The following is a 16,463-nucleotide window of genomic DNA, read 5'->3' as shown; positions in this document are numbered from 1 at the left end:
CATTTATATGTTATCCTAAATTTATGCCCACATACAACCTCTCTCAAGGAATTCAAAGGCTTTTATCTACTTGTGGAATGGAGGGTTCAATCTTCAGTAAGAATTTCAAACATCTCTGTTGCTGATAGAAGGTGTATTTCTGAGGAAGAAAGTATCTTTCCTGTTGGCAGGTGACTGTATGAGTTTCTAAAGTTCAGTATCTCCACTTTTTGCCTTTCTTATGGACATTACCTTATATATCGACAAGAGACCTGGATTTCAGGAAACTTAATCCTGAGTATTCAAGGGCCTGAGACTCTTCTCTTTTTAGGAAAAACAGACTTGGGTAGAATTAAACTGTGACTACTCCATCGCATGGCTCTGTCATTCTTGGGCTCATGAGAACAAGAACCAAATCTTGCCCATCTTCTGGCAGCTTCTTCCTAAGGGGAAGCCACATTAGAGAGGGCTTACCAACATGTTGGGCCACCTTCCTAACACAGCCCATGCTTAATCTGCAGGTGTTTGCTTGCAACGTGAAGACTTAACTGGTAATACTTTCATTTGAATACCACTGTATCTGGGATTCCACAGGACACCCAAGGGAGGACTAGGAGTGCTAGGCAAAGGGCAGTACAAGTAGTCTGGATCACTTCAACTAAAACAGCTCTGCTGTAACCTGTTTTAAGCACTGGGCTATATAAAAATCTCTTCAAACTCTTTATCTAGAAAACTACTAACATATTTGCTAAATATACAATATTAAAGGGATCAATAAAATCTACATGTACTGGAAGGCTTTTAAAACAAAATATGATGAAATACATGGAAGCCACAGGCTTCCTTGATCTCTCTCAATGATTGATGAATGTCCCAGAAGTAAATAAAAAGCAGAAGTTGGCAAATCTTTTCCATAAAGGACCACAGAGTAAACATTTTAGGCTGTGCGGCCAAGAAGCAATGTCCTCAATTCTTTGAGCAACTGTTCTTACCTAAAGGCTAAAAGTCTTTTCTACATTTTACATATAAAAATCTGAAAACCCTCCTGAGCTCTCAGACCATGCAAAAACAGAAGGCAGGCAGGCCAGAGTCGGCCCCAGTGTAATACATTAGCTGTTGCATTTTAACAACCAAGAACCCTCATGAACAGTCTAGGGGACTGTTTTTGAAGTATGGAAATGAAATTTGAGATAAGCTAATAGTCAAAAATAGTTTTCTAGACAACCTGTAGTGTATTTTGAGAAAAATGACACATCCTGGGAGAGTCTATTTACAAAATGATATCAGAAGGGACCAAGGTTATACCTCAGCAAGGCCAACACGATGATTGTATAAAATTGTGCTGGTCAAAGCCATCAATCCTATTTGTTTCCTCCACCTACTTCACCCTCACAGATTCAATGCTGATTAAGTTCGTTTATCAACCAGGCACATTTATCAATACTCTGTATGACCAGTCTAAGTCTACTTCTAAACTTCATGACAACTGAAAAAAAATATCTAATGTATAGATCTGAAGCTGGGTCTTAGAATATAGAATTTTATGAGTCCTCAACTTGACTTGAATTCTTCTTGGAAGAAATACTTTATCTCAGGACAACAATTTCTAAACTCCAAGTAGTAGCACCCAGTACTAAGCGGAATGGATAGAAGAGCTCCTAGTCCCTGTCACAGACATAGGCTTGGTTTGTGAGTAATTCTCTAAGCTTTTAAGCAAAGAGGAAGGAAAAGAAGAAAGCATCGGTTGAGTATCTGGTTACCAGCTTCAGGGAGTATACTGAATTGTTGTATGTGAACTCACTTGATTCTCACAACAGTCCTATGAAATCAGTAACTTTATCACCATTTTACAAAGAGGAAAGGTAACCTTTACAAAGCAAACCCTCAGTGAGTGGAGAAGTAGATGGTGGCCCAGTAGCCCCACATTCTTTCTGTCATAGCATACTGTCTATGAACAACAAAACAAACAAAAAAACTGTGCTATTTGTGAATACACAAATACTGGTACTCATCAATACATAATTTTGGCTTTGTGATTCTGGGGGCATTGCCACCTAAGTGAATCTGTGAGTTTCTGATTCCAGTTTGTTTTTTTGCTACAGAACTGCAGTAGATTTTCTTAACTAAAAACACTATATGAACTACTGGGCAAACTACTGAAATATAAAATATAAAGGATTATATTTTGTTTTTCTTTTATTCTACTGAATGATGCTTATTAAATTTCCAATTTGTTCAGGCTTCCATATTTTCCCCATTCCTTAAACAATGTGAGTGGTGGGTAATTGTTGGCACCTGTTTTCTATCTGCTTTACAGAGATATGTTTTTCTAGTATTTGGATAAAAGTAACAATAATAACTACAGATGCTGAACATTTACTGTGTGTTAGGCATATTTTAAGCATTCTGTATGCCATTTAATGTATGTCAGATCAGTAACTGATCTCAGTAAAAGGGAAATTATTTTGAGTTAGAGGAAGAAGTAACATTTCCACTTATAAATGTTCTATTTGAGCATAGATTGGCTACACAGTGATCAGGGGGCTTGCACAAATGTGACCAATAATGCAACTTAAGAAAAGAGACGCTAAATACTGTCCATCCTTCCTTTTGTGTAGACAGAACTCCCAACTGCCTTAGTACTTCAGAAATATGGAACCTAGATCATTGTTTTACCAGTTGCAAAATCTTCTGGTGCAGCTGGATGCAATGCATTTTCATGAAGTGAGTCCATTTCTCAGAAAACTTGATAAGCATCCCTGTGAATGTGTCTGAGGAACAAACCCTTATGTGCAATGATGAGAGTTTATTCCCTTTTCAATAATGAATATAAGTGACCCCTGAGCAAAGCAGGTATTGTTTAACTTATAGTCACCTCTGCAGTTTCTTCACATTTGAGGATTCAAGCAACCACAGGCTGTGTAGTATGGAAGTATTTACTATTCAAAAATACCCATGTGTGAATGGAACCTGAATTGTTCAAGGGTCGACTGGGTACTTTACTTTTTGTAGTCTCTCCTATAAGGTGGAAATAGGCTGTTTATTAAATCTCCAGGGAAAGGTTCCAGTAAAGATGATAAATCCCTGACTTTTTAGTATGTGGCTAGGTAGGAACTCAACTCTGAAATCAGAGATGATGAGAGTCAGAGCAGAAGCCAGATATGAGCAGCTAAGTTCACTGGGAGAGAACGTGATTGGAGTCCAAGAAGCAAACCTCAGAGAGCACTAGAAACAACGCCATGAAAGTGAGTCTCGAGCAGCCTTGAAACTCAGGTAGGAAGATGAAGGCCCCGAGAAGGCAGCTGTAACTTCTAATGGATCAACGGCTACCGTTAGAGAAGTATTAATGGTTCAAGATGAGGCCAGGGCACCTGAACGGGCAGATAATCCTCTCACAATATGAAGGAAGACACTTCATATAAGGCAGTCTTTGGAGTCAGTGCTGTTGGTGGACCAGAATGGGTCAATTCCACATATCCTCTTTATACAATGCCTGTAATATGCTCGCTTATTACTGTTAATAGCAAAACATGACAAGTAATACTGAGCTAATGCAGTGATGTCCTTCACTTCGGGGTTTTATGCTCTTCTTAACATTTATTTTCAGTGCTCTAACAAATGTTAAAAAAGAAAAAGAAAGAAAGAAAGAAATTTCACTGTGGCTACAAACACCTTGAAAATGTCCACTTTCTTTTTTCTTCACATGAAAGAGATACAACTACCTCCTCCTCGTCTCTCTTTCCTTGGAAGGTAAATTCAGGTGGAGCAGAAAGGCAAAACTGTGGACCCTGAAGTTTGGCCCAAAGCATCCTAATCACAAAAGCTACTAGCTCCTCATTCCAAAATTCTATCCTGAATTCTCCATCTTGCCATCCATCTGCCTCCTAAGACTTGGTTGGGCCTACAAAGTAGGGCCAACCTTTCCTTCCCACACCCCATGTGAATGCCAATAAAATACAATAAAATGAGAGAGAGGAGAAATAATAGTATAAAGACAATCCTAGGCTTTACCCAGTGAGAACACAACTATTGATACAATCATCCAGCTTCACTACCTTCTCCACCTCCCTAAAGGGTATAGAATTGTTTTTGTTCACTCACAAAAATATTTTCACAGCAAAAACCTGTACATATTATAAAACCGAATAATCCAGCTTAATCTTGCATGGAAAAGCAACATGAATACAAGGGAATAAGTAGATATGGAAAACTGAAGCACCAAATTAAGTGGCCTGCAAACATACAGTCATTTATTTTAGCTGCATACCTACAAATGCGCCCTGTGCTGGCTGAGAATCAGAATGTAATTTTCTTCAGTTGGGTGGTTATAAGATCTCCTTCTTAACCAAAAGATGAGCAGTGCAATTATAATCCTGGTGTGGGAGGACACATTTAATATCTACCTATAGGGTCTCTGTAATAAAAAACAGAAATATATACTATAGGGTAATTTCCCCCCACTATTTGATTCAGTTTTATTATATTTGCAATTATTTAACTGTAAGCACCAGAGTAGCATTATTCCACTTATAATTATAAATACACAGCATGTCAGCAATATCATAAAATCACCTTTTGTGGACAGATTTCTATCACAGTTTTCACATGATAGATTTGCTTCATTTTTAGTTCTTTTTAAATTTCAGCTTCACTGAGGTATAATTGATATGTAAAATTGTAAGCTATTTAAAGTGTACATCATGGTGATTAGCTACATGTATACATTGTGAAAGGATCCCTCGCATCCAGTTAATTAGGGGCAATTCTTATTGTAACTCCCACCAGTCAAAATTCAGATTATGCTTTGCTAGAAGTCAAATTCCCACACTTTACAACACAGAACAATGGCTTTCAAAGTACGGTCCCTGGACAAATAGCACCTAGTGTCACCTGAGAACTTATTAGGAGAAAAAAAATCTAGTTCTTGTGACTCACTCAGACCTACTAAATCAGAAATGCTGGGGGTGGAACCCAGCAGTCTATTTTCATAGGTCTTTCAGGTGATGTGATACATACTAAAGGACAAGCTCAAGAGCAAGGGACTAAAGCTGTAAATTAAAGCTATCAGTGCCTACAACACAGAAGGATGAGGCTTGATCATACCCTCAATGGAGTCAATGCAATCTGTGGATGAACCACAGACGCAAGAGATGTTACAAAAACAATGCAAGATTTTGACAGCAGTTCAGCGTAACATCAAAGAGACTTGTTAATGACTTTACTGCTGAATGCTTCCCTTTAAATCCTTTCTATAACCCCAGTATCTACCTCCTTCTTGGTACTGGACCATTAGTGTTGGTTCAACACCAATTCCAAATTGTTCTGTCCTTTCTTCAACTCCTGTGACTTCTGAGCAAGGGAGTGCTTTTGAGATAATGCAAGTAATAATTTTTGCATTTTTTATCATGCACTATGTCTTCTTAAGGACTTTTATATAGATTGTGTTATTTGATCTTCACAATTCTCCTATAAAGTTTAACCTATTGGGAAATTTGTGTACCAATTTAGACACTTCTAATAAAGTCCTTGACCTAACAACCACTTTTTGAGACTAGACAATATAAGGCATATTTATATAGAACTATTTCTAGCCCCTACAACTCTGCAAGCTGTCCCAAGATAGCAAATATACTCAACTCAAGAATGTAGAAAATGCATTAAGACATATGCCATAACATTACATTAAAATGAAACATTAACTATTTCATGAAGCATGCTAAATACTCTATGGATTTAATATGGTACTAGTTATTACAAAAAGTGATGATATTGCAAGAGAGAAGCCTTCATTTTCCAGTAATGAGAGAAGGGAATGGAATGTATCCTCAGCATCTTTGGGGATTGGTTCCAGGACCCCCACAAATACCAAAATCCCTGGATGCTGAAGTCCCTCAGTACCCTCAAATTCTGCATCTGCAAATATGGAGGACCAACTGCTATGACTTCAAAAATTCCTACACTAAGAAACTCTTGTATTTTCCTCCTACAATCCCCTATGATATCTGAAAATTTGCTTTTTCTCCTAAAACATCTATAAATTCATTCACATTCAAAATTGGGATAATTCAATAGGACTTATAGGCTCTAAAACATAATTATTTAATAATTCAATAGAAGTGGTGTCAATAAAGTCCCCTCATTCTTGTAGATTTCCTGGTTCAGTTGCATTAGCTCTTCACCTAATGGGTGGTCTCTGTTCTCTGTGGGACTCAAATATCTCAAGCACACTGGCCTCTATGATGTTTTCATGGTTAATGGCATTTGCAAAGATCATCTTTCATTGAGTCTGTAGTACATTTTAGTTTGGAGGGAGCTGTAATTTTTATGATCACTCATAGGACAGATCTTCTTCCACAGAGCATGTTTTATTCGTGAATGGACTCTCGCCAAGACCAGGCAGTGGTCCAGGCTGTCCATGATATTGTAGACTCACTAATTGTAGGCTTATCCACTTTATTAGCTCACTGAGGGAGCTGCTGAGAAGATCTACACAGGCATTTAGACTTGAATGTGGCATTCACACCTTGATCTACTGGCTATAAAATACTTCTCCCTCAGATTACCACATAAACCACCTAAATTTACAGACTGGCCCGGGGCTTTATCTATCTGGGTTACAGAACTTCTGAACAAAAGCACAGAAAATATAAGGAGCCATCCTTGAGAATTACTCATCACTGCCCTGGTCTCCCTGTTAGATCACAAAATTAATCTCATGTTAACCCAGGAGCAGGCCTGGGGAGCCCTGGGATTTTCAGAATAGAAGACAAGTAAACAACTCAATTTAAAATCTTTCTCAGTGTGGCCTCAAGTGATTTTTTGGCTGCTTTAACCTGGGGCAATATTGTCTTCCAAAGAAATAAAAGTCTTACTGTGCAATCCTTTCCAATCAAACTTAGTCTTATCAACTGAAAAGTTTGTTTCAATGAGGGAAGCCAATATGTTAGGAAACTTGCAAGACTTGTATGTATCATAACTGCCATCTTCCCTGTTCACCTTAATACTCTGCAAACTACTCCTGTCTTGGAATCTTATAAATCATTCTCTACTAGCCACTAAAAATTTCCATTTCAAAACCATGATTTCTTCAAACCACAAGTCCCCAGACATTGTGGCTTCTAAAAAATCATGATGTTCATGCTAAACTATTTTGATCCCTTGCCCATATACACTCAACAGGTTTCAATCAAAATATTTTATGATAAATCAATTTATTAGCACTTATAGGTATACATTCTTGACAATCTTTAAACAAATGTTTTCTTGATTTTGTGTAATAGAATGTTAACGGAATGACTCCAAATCCCTTTGCCATTTAACCAAGTCTTAATCTTTATCAAAATACCTTAACATTTCAGATTTTACATTGAACTAATTGATGAACAGTTTCCTTTTCCTTTGGTATTTTTTTGCTATTTGTCTTCTTTCCATAGATCTTTAGCATAGGTTTGAGACTGGTGTGAACATACACTCCTGGCAAGTAAATTTCTAGAACTATAAAAGGAAGGCTTCAGATTTTTGTGATTTAGTTTTTCCACTTGCCTTGTTCTGCTCTGGGTTTGTTGCCTTCTCAGCAAAACACAGAATATAATCAGTTTTTTTTTTTTTTTTTTTTAAGTCAAGAACAAAGAAAGTAAAATAGAATCCGAGGGAAGCAGGAATAAAGAAAGAAGCAGGGCAGATAAACTTTCATAGTTATAAGCTAATTGGAGAAGTAAAATTCTAGGAAGAAAGTTAAGCAAGATGGCCCTCTGCCTGTTTCCAATATTCCCAGAGTCACAGAAAATTTGAGTCATTGTGAAGATGCTCTGTTGACGCTGTGGTAACCTAGGCTCCTTGTCCACTCTGGCAGCTCGCCTGCCACAGTTAGAGGCTCAAAACTAAGAGCTCTTTTTGAAGATCAAATGCAAAATACCATCACAAACAAAAAGAGGAACTCTGTTTGGAATGACAAAGCCATTTTAAAAAAACTTTAACAATACTACCAGACATCCAAAAGTACACAAGACAAATGTGACTCCTGAGTTTTGAAAGTGAGTCATATACTGCGTGCCACATATAGCAAAGGTACTAATATCTTTCATAGACAAAGATAGTATGGCTTCCCAAACCCATTTCTAGGAGGTTTAAACTCAACAAGGCTAGCCCTTCATCATAAACTACTTATATTGGATGTTGGGCCATTTTTCAATTGATTCTGTTTAATTTTGTCTCTTTAATTGTTGGGTTCCAGGTATTTAATAAGATAATGGATTTATGGACTGAATAAGTAGGGATATAGCCTAAAGACTGTTTCAAACTGATTGCAATTTAATATGTGAGGATAAATGTTCATATATCAAATGTTTGGCAAATCAAACATACATATGTGCAAACAAAAGCTAGTCATGCTTTTTCATGTATATATCTAACACAAAATATTTGAGTGTTGATAACATTGTACACTGGCATATTTCATGTGTGTACCTGCACTCAACACTTTTGTCAGGCTTGGTTAGCCTTTCAAATAACTTTTCATCTAATCTCTTATGGTCTCAAAAGCTAAGGCTTTGTTTTCACCAAGAATAAGTACCCAAAGCAACTGATAAACGGCCACCAACACTGGGACAACATTAAGGATGTCTTGATGACTGGCCCTCTTAAAACATTTGCTTAATACTCTTTCCTGTGCATTTGGATCAGTTGAGAACTGTCAAATTTAAAAAGTTATACAAGCATGGCTTTCTCCTGTTCCACTGTTATGCATCAGTAAATCTTTCATTCTTTATGGCTTATTAGTATGTTTAAAAAGAAAAAGCAATCTGCTGCCAAAACCTGGTGCTGGAACCAGATGGGGTGGGAGTAGAATTTGTAATTCACAGAAAACAGAAAATTCCCATTGTCTGGAATGTGGAGTTGTGGGACTTCTGCTTTCATATTCATAGCATGACAGTAAGAGCTTTCCATATATGAAGACTATAACCAACCACGTTTGCACCAGTCCATCACCATTATAGGGAGTGGAAATGCACAAAAGCCCAGGCTAACAGAGTAAATGAAAAAAAGAAAAATAACGTCCTTATTGCATAATAATCCTTTCTCATTTTTCACTGCATACATAACATTTTTCTAAATATAGAGTCATCTATTATTCAAACCTAGGCAGAAGAAAGCTATTCTGGGAGTGCCAGAATAGCACTCCTATCCCTACTTCCCCACTGGTTGACAAACACGAATGGACATTCTTACAAATTGATTTACTGATGTGATTTTTTTTCTGAGAGACATGGGGCTTCCTTTTGCAATGCAAAGACAACAATGACTGCTTCATTAAGAAATCCACAGGCAGCCTGTTATCTGCTTAAGGGGGAAAGACTGTGAGTCTCAATCAAGTTAATAAATTTAAGATACCTGGGAGGGTTGGGTACATTGAACTTTTGGCAGAAAGCCAGGACTAAAAGAGCTAGCGTATTATTTTACTTTGTTTTTTTTATGAGAAGAAACAGTCTGCTGACAAACCCAGCTTAGGAATCAGGTGGGAAGGAAAGGAGGGGGATAATTTGCAGTTTACTGATAAAGTGAAATACAGATGATCTCAGAAGCATTTTCATATATGCATTCCCTTTAACCAGAGTGAAGGGCTTAGACAAGGACGGTTGATGTGGTTGGGTCTGCCTTTGCTGAGTTTGCTGATATTACCTGGATAGAGGTCAGGCCCGGGCTCTGGGGAGCATCCCACCGCCCTATCGACAGCGTCTCGTGGGGAGGTGGAGGGCTGCAGGGGCTGCACCGTGAGGCAGTCTGTGAGCAGGTCGGGATGGAGCTCAGCACTGGACCGCAGCTAAGAGAAGGAGAAAACAGAAGACAGATGGAAAAGGAAGGCTATTCCTCAGAATACTCTTTTCTGGAAAGGATATCATGCCCTAAGTTTCATGCACAAATATTTATCAAGTAACAACTACAGGATAGGCACTGGACTTAGAGAGTCAATACAAGGGCCAGCTTTCCAATTCTAATAACACCTGGCAGGTGTTTCAGGAAAAATGTGGCTAGAAGCAGATTTTACTTCAGTCCTTGATATTTCCACGTCTGGGAACCCAACTTCCTATTATGTTTTCTTTGATTTGCTCTGTATCTAATCAGAACTTGTAGTGATATCAAAAACAAACTCAAGTATATTTAGTCCATATTGTAAAGTGTTTTTAAAATACAGAGATAAAATAAGATGAAAATATCTTAGAGATAATTAAGAATGTTCATTAAGATTTGACACCTATAGATTTTTTGGAACATGATAACAAGAAAAACCAACGTCATTACAAGCAATAAACTATCCCAATAGTAAGGTACACAAAAAAATTAGACTTCATTTTATCACAATAACACAATAAATTCTTCATATATTAAAGAGTCATAAAAATATCAGAATAAAGTATAATACAAAGTTATGTGATTTATTTATGAAAAAGAATTTTTTGTTAAGTGTAATCTGAATGGAAAAAAATCACAACGGAAGATTTAGTTATATAAAAATACCAACCTCTGTCTAAAAACATAATATCTTTAAAAATCAAGACATATATTTGTCACAGATATTGCAAATAGTTATCATCTTCTGTCCTCTTTAAACATATATGTTCTCTGTTTAAAGAGAACATATGAATTGATTTTTCCTTCATCAAGATAAAACTAATCCTTTAGATATAGGACTTGAGTATACTCACTCATTCAACAATTATTTAATGAGCATTAGACATTCTCTAGGCTCTAGAGATACTGTCTAATGAAACTTACACTCTAGCGGGGAAGCAGATGATGAAAAAATAAAATATATACCACAGCAGATAGTGGAAAATGCTATAGAGAAAAGTGATCCAGAGAAGAAATACAATGACTTTGGGACAAGGGATAGCAACCTGAGATGGGGGGGTCAGAGAAAGTCTGTTGGAGATGGCACTGGCAAAAAGCCTTAAGAGACGTGAGGGAGTGAGCCCTGCAGACGTGTGGAGGAAGAACTTGCTTGCCCTGTGGTGTGTCTGGATTATGTGACGAATAGTAAGGCAGGAGTGGAGGGAGTCTTGGGCCTGGAGCAGAGAAACAGGAAAAAGCCGAGGTGTAAGTGGGGGAAAGAGGGAACAAGTCCAGTGTCCCTCTCTTTCTTCCTCTCAGATGAGTGGATTAGAAAAGGGCCTTCCAGATCATTTAAAGCTTCTAAACACTCCCAGTCTGGAAATTATCAAATGAGTGAAGGAGGTGGTAGGCAGCAGAATCTCCTGGGAAGGGACCAGTTCACCATGCAGCACTTCACATGAATAAAAATTTTTTAAAAGGAGAAACAAAAATGAGAATAAACATAAAAAATATTCAGCATAATTGCAATGAAATAAATGCAATGCTATAACTTTTTAAAAACTTATCAAATTATCAAACCTTTACAAAAGAGGTAGTTGTAATGAAAGCAGAGTGAGACAAGCATCCTAAAACACTGTTGGCTGGAGTGCACATTGTTACAGACTTTCCACATGATTTGGAGGAATATTTTCTTAAGACTCATAATTGAAATTATTTGCTCTTAGAATTTCTTAAGGAAATAGCCAGAAAAGTGAAGGCAGATTTATATTCTTTATATTCACCACTCTAGTGATACACAGCATTATTTATAGCAATATTAAAAATTAGGAAAAATTACTTAAATATCTAAGAAAGTGTCAGTCACTCAGTCATGTCCAACTCTTTGCAAGTTCATGGACTGTAGCCTGACAAGCTCCTCTGTCCATGGAATTCTTCAGGCAAGAATACTGGGGTGGGTAGCCATTCCCTTCTCCAGGGGATCTTCCCAACTCAGGGATCGAATCTGGGTCTCCTGCATTGCAGGAGACCTTCTAAGCCACCAGGGAAGCCCTAATTCTTCACCTTCAAAGCTACCAGGGAAGCCCTAATTACAGCTGATAAATGACACTACATCAATTTGATGGAATATTATGCAACCATTAGGATGATATTCATGAATACAAAGGCAAAACAAAATTATATATACAAAGTGATAACAATTATGTTAAAACACAGCTAAAATACTGTAAATTGAAATATAATTCAATATTAAAAATCATTTTTGTCCTCAGCAGCAGTATCATGAATTTATTTCCTCTGTTTTCTTTTTATTCTTTCCTCAGTTTTCTAAACATACCAGTGATGTGCTGGAGCTGGCTTGCACCAATCTAAGAATGCCAATTGTGTCTACTTTTCCCAAACTTGCAATGATGTCATATTGATAGCCTGAAATTGGTCATGAATACAGCATTTACACTATGGAAACTGACAAATACTACAAATGGGCTTTCCCTTATGGAGAGCTGGTTGTTGCCAGTGCAATGACTCTGATCAGAAAGAAAAACATACACACAGATACAAAACATCAGTAAGTTACTATTTAGAGAACAGTATTTCTTGGAATTGAAAAAGCTTTATGAAGAGACAAACACATGTCCAGCTTTTAGTCCAAGAATATGAAAATGGCACAGTGACCCTAAGTTTAGGGAAGCAGCGTTTAACATATGTAGTGAACAAGACAATTATAATCTCCTTAGCTTTGCCACATTGGAATGTCTGCCCAAGATTATCTGAGTTAATGCCTAACCCTCTCAGGGCCTTTGGAAGGTATGTTTGATATTTTGGTACTAACCTAACACATGCCACGTAAGAAAAACTGGAAAAAAATCAAGCCTTAGAATGAGTTCTGGTGATCACTTTTAATTTATCTTTCATTGTTAAAATGTGATCTGGGGCCCACATGTTCTACTAAGAGTAGACATGAACGTCTCTCTGCTTTCTATTACCAACTACTCTAGGGTTTTACAGACATGAGTATTGATGAGGTCTTTCCAAGGAATTTCACGGCCACGGTTACTTCTGGAGTTAAAGGCAGGCAATTCTTCCTTAGCTACAACAAGTATTCATGTTTTCCAAGAGTGTGATTCCATACAACTTTGCGGTGAGAGTTAATTTGGTTTTCTCTGGGATTAGACATGGTTCTACAAAGTGCTTCTTAAATTGAACAAGCCTCAAGGACTTTTTCTTTTTTTTTTTGCTTAAGGTCCTTGAAGACCTTATGCAAAATTTCCAAAGCAGGGCCATATGCATAGAAATGCAGTAATGGTACTAAGTTTAGTATCCTTCTCTCTCTCCCAGATTACTAGACAAAGAAAAGGACTTCCAGATCATTTAAGGTTCTTAAACATTCTCTACCCAAGAATTATCAAATGGGTGAGGCAGGAGGCACACATAAGAGTCTCCCAGGAGAGCTACCTTTCCATATACCAACACTATGGTCTTATATTTGGAGTGAGAAATCGAATTCTTTATATAAAGCAGTATCTTCTTAACTCTTAAGAATATAAAAAAGATAGAGGAAACATTTTCAATGGGGGATGGTCTCTAACTGTGAATCTTAAACCTGGACACGCATCAGAATCACATGCATGCTCCAGCGCAGAACTGATGATTCAGTGGGTTTGCAGTTCATTTCTGTGAAGTTCCCAGGTCATGATGATATTGTTGTCTGGGAACCACACTTTTGGAACCACTAAGAATCCTGATCAGAAGATTCTCTAAGAAAATGCTGATTAGAAGAGATGAGACTTTTCTGGTCATGAGAGAAAAAGAATTGCAGAAATAAGGGATTATAAAAACCAAATTGACTTTATGACATGAACCTCATTTTATTTTCTTGGGCTCCAAAATCTCTGGGAATGGTGACTGCAGCCACGAAATTAAAAGATGCTTGCTCCTTGGAAGAAAAACCATGTCAGACATGGACAGCATATTAAAAAGCCAAGACATCACTTTGTCAACAAAGGTCCATATATTCAAAGCTATGGTTTTTCCAGTAGTCATGTATGGATGTGAGAGTTGGGCCTGAAGAATTGATGCTTTTGAATTGTGGTATTGGAGAAGACTCTTGAGAGTCCCGTGGACTGCAATGAGGTCAAACCAGTCAATCATAAAGGAAATCAACCCTGACTATTCATTGGAAAGACTGACTGATGCTGAAGCTGAAGCTCCAATCTTTGGCCACATGATGGAAAGAGCCAACTCATTGGAAAAAACCCTAATGCTGGGAAAGATTGAGGGCAGGAGGAGAAGGGGGTGATAGACGATGAGTTGGTTGGATGGTATCACCAACTCGATGGATATGAGCTTGAGCAAGCTCCGGGAGATAGTAAAGGACAGGGAAGCCTGGCGTGCTGCTGTCCATAGGGTCGCAAAGACTCAGACGTGATTTAGCAACTGAAAAGCAACAACATGAACCTCATGTAACCATTTCTCATTATGTTTACCTTCAGATCTCAAAATAATAAACGGTTACATGAAGTTTATATCTTGAAAACAATTTGGATTTTAATACTGCCGTGGGGATAAAAAGGGTTTAAAATGGTCAACCCAGTTTAATACTTGCCCTTACAGGACAGCAAGGACATGCCCTTTACAGAGCCTTTACTGTTCTTTACATACAAGAAACAAATATCCCCTCCTTTTGTTTGGGACACCAGTCCCAAAAGACAAAGACAAGAGGAGTTTCTGTGATGCGATTCCACCACATACCAAAGATAGGTATTTCCACAAGGCCTCGACAAAACCCTTTGCTACTCTCAAGAGCACTGTCTCGCTGTCTGCAAACATCCCATTTATTATGCTATTCATTCCTTTTGCCTGGAATGGCTTTCCCTCCTCCAAGCAGAATTTTTCCAAGACCCAATTTATGGCTCCCTCCTGAATGAAGCCCCCTCTGACCAGGTCAGCCCACGCAGGGCCTCCCTGGTATATGGAGAGCTGCAGCGTGTGCTCTCAACAACCCTGCAACCGGATATATGTTTAAGGCTTTGTTTCTTGTTATGAGTTTAGTCTGCACTATTATGAAGTCCACAAGGACTGATTAGCTGATTGCCTTTCTAACTTTCAAAACCCCATGGCACCTGGCAGGGCGGGACCAGCATCTGGGTAAATCATTCAGTGCCAACTGGATTTGTAAGAATGAGACACAATATTTTATTTAAAGGATGCTCCAGTCTCTAGTGCTGTGTGGATGTATTTAAAAAACACAACTGGTCATGTCTTAATTACCTCTCCTAAAGGAGAATTTTAAAAGATACAGCAAATGTGTGCGTGTTAAGTCGCTTCAGTTGTACCTGACTCTGTGTGACCCTATGAACTGTAGCCTGCCAGGTTCCTCTGTCTATGAGATTTTCCAGGCAAGAATACTGGAATGGGTTGCCATGTCCTCCTCCAGGGGATCGTCCCGACCCAGGGATTGAACCCATGTCTCTTTTTAATCCTGCATTGGCAGGTGGGTTCTTTACCGATAGCACCACCTGGGAAGCCCCAGAAGATACAGATCAGAGTTACTATATGGGAAAGGCTGCTGCTGCTCTGCCCAGATCCCTTCTGATCCCTTGGATTAGCTCTGAACTGCCCTGTCTCCTAGTTTTACTGTGCCCACCCCCCAGCTTATGCATATTTTACAGCTAACAGATACCCCCTACTCCACCAACACACAAACGCATGACCAATCAGTGCTTCTTAGTGCCAAAGTGGGACAAACTCTGAAGTGTAAATTATACTGCAGAGCTCCCAGTAGGGTCATCCATGTTTATAACTTTAGCCCCTTCCTTCATTCCTCTCCTATATTCTCCTGGGAGCAGTTCTTCAACAACTCACAGGCACCTGGATCTTTGGCTCACAGCCTGCTTCTGGGAGCACCCAACTTAGTAAATACCCACAAATCCTTTTTATTTGTCTCAGGAATTCAGAGAGCCAATCAGCAGCACTCAGAGATGCTCTCACACACATACTGTTTCCTTTTCTTCAGTTCCTGCTCTGCTCACACACAGGTTAAGAACAGTAACTAATATAGTTTAATGAAAGTGGGGTGCTCCGGGCTATGATCTCCTGTGTGCCCAGTCATGTTCAACTCTTTGCAACTCCATGGACTGTAGCCCAGCAGGCTCCTCTGTCCATGAAAATTTCTAGTACGAATGCTGGAGTGGGTTGCCATCTCCTTCTTCAGGGGATCTTCCCGACCCAGGGATCGAACCTATGTCTCTAGGGTCTCCTGCATTGGTAGGTGGATTCTTCACCACTGCGCCACCTGGGAAGCCCCTGGGCCATTATGGATGTTATTAAAAGCACAACTGTGGAGTCTAAATTAAAAACAAAACCCTAATTTACAAGAATGATTAGCATTCAAAAGAGCTTCAAACATCACTAGGGCCAAACCTCTATCTTATGTACTACTGCCCTATAGCAACCTCAGTAGATGGCTCTCAGACTCTGTTTGATTCCCTATGGTAACAGGCAACTTCCTTATCTTGGCAGTTAGCTTTCATTTCAGATAGTACCATCTAGCAGGAGTTTTATTTCATACTCAGTCCTGATCTAGCTCTCAGCAACCTATTAGGATTGCATGTGACCTTCTCTTCATAGGGGGCTTCCCTGGTAGCTCAGACAGT

At 38.6% G+C, this 16,463-nt stretch overlaps 1 protein-coding gene across 4 annotated transcripts in view; it reads right to left on the bottom strand.

The window, feature by feature from the left end:
- Positions 1-16,463, bottom strand: part of GLIS3 (GLIS family zinc finger 3) — a 475,107-nt gene that overhangs the window by 69,120 nt on the left and 389,524 nt on the right. For all 4 annotated transcript variants that reach the window (XM_065907922.1, XM_065907921.1, XM_065907924.1 and 1 more), the window contains one exon: positions 9,658-9,799. In XM_065907922.1, the coding sequence (XP_065763994.1) occupies positions 9,658-9,799 (142 nt within the window). The remainder of the gene's footprint in view (positions 1-9,657; positions 9,800-16,463) is intronic.

This window comes from Muntiacus reevesi, chromosome 17 (assembly GCF_963930625.1).
Source record: "Muntiacus reevesi chromosome 17, mMunRee1.1, whole genome shotgun sequence".
Taxonomy (NCBI): Eukaryota; Metazoa; Chordata; class Mammalia; order Artiodactyla; family Cervidae; genus Muntiacus; species Muntiacus reevesi.
Note: the sequence above shows the minus strand (reverse complement) of the source record. Positions and strands in the feature narration are given on the sequence as shown.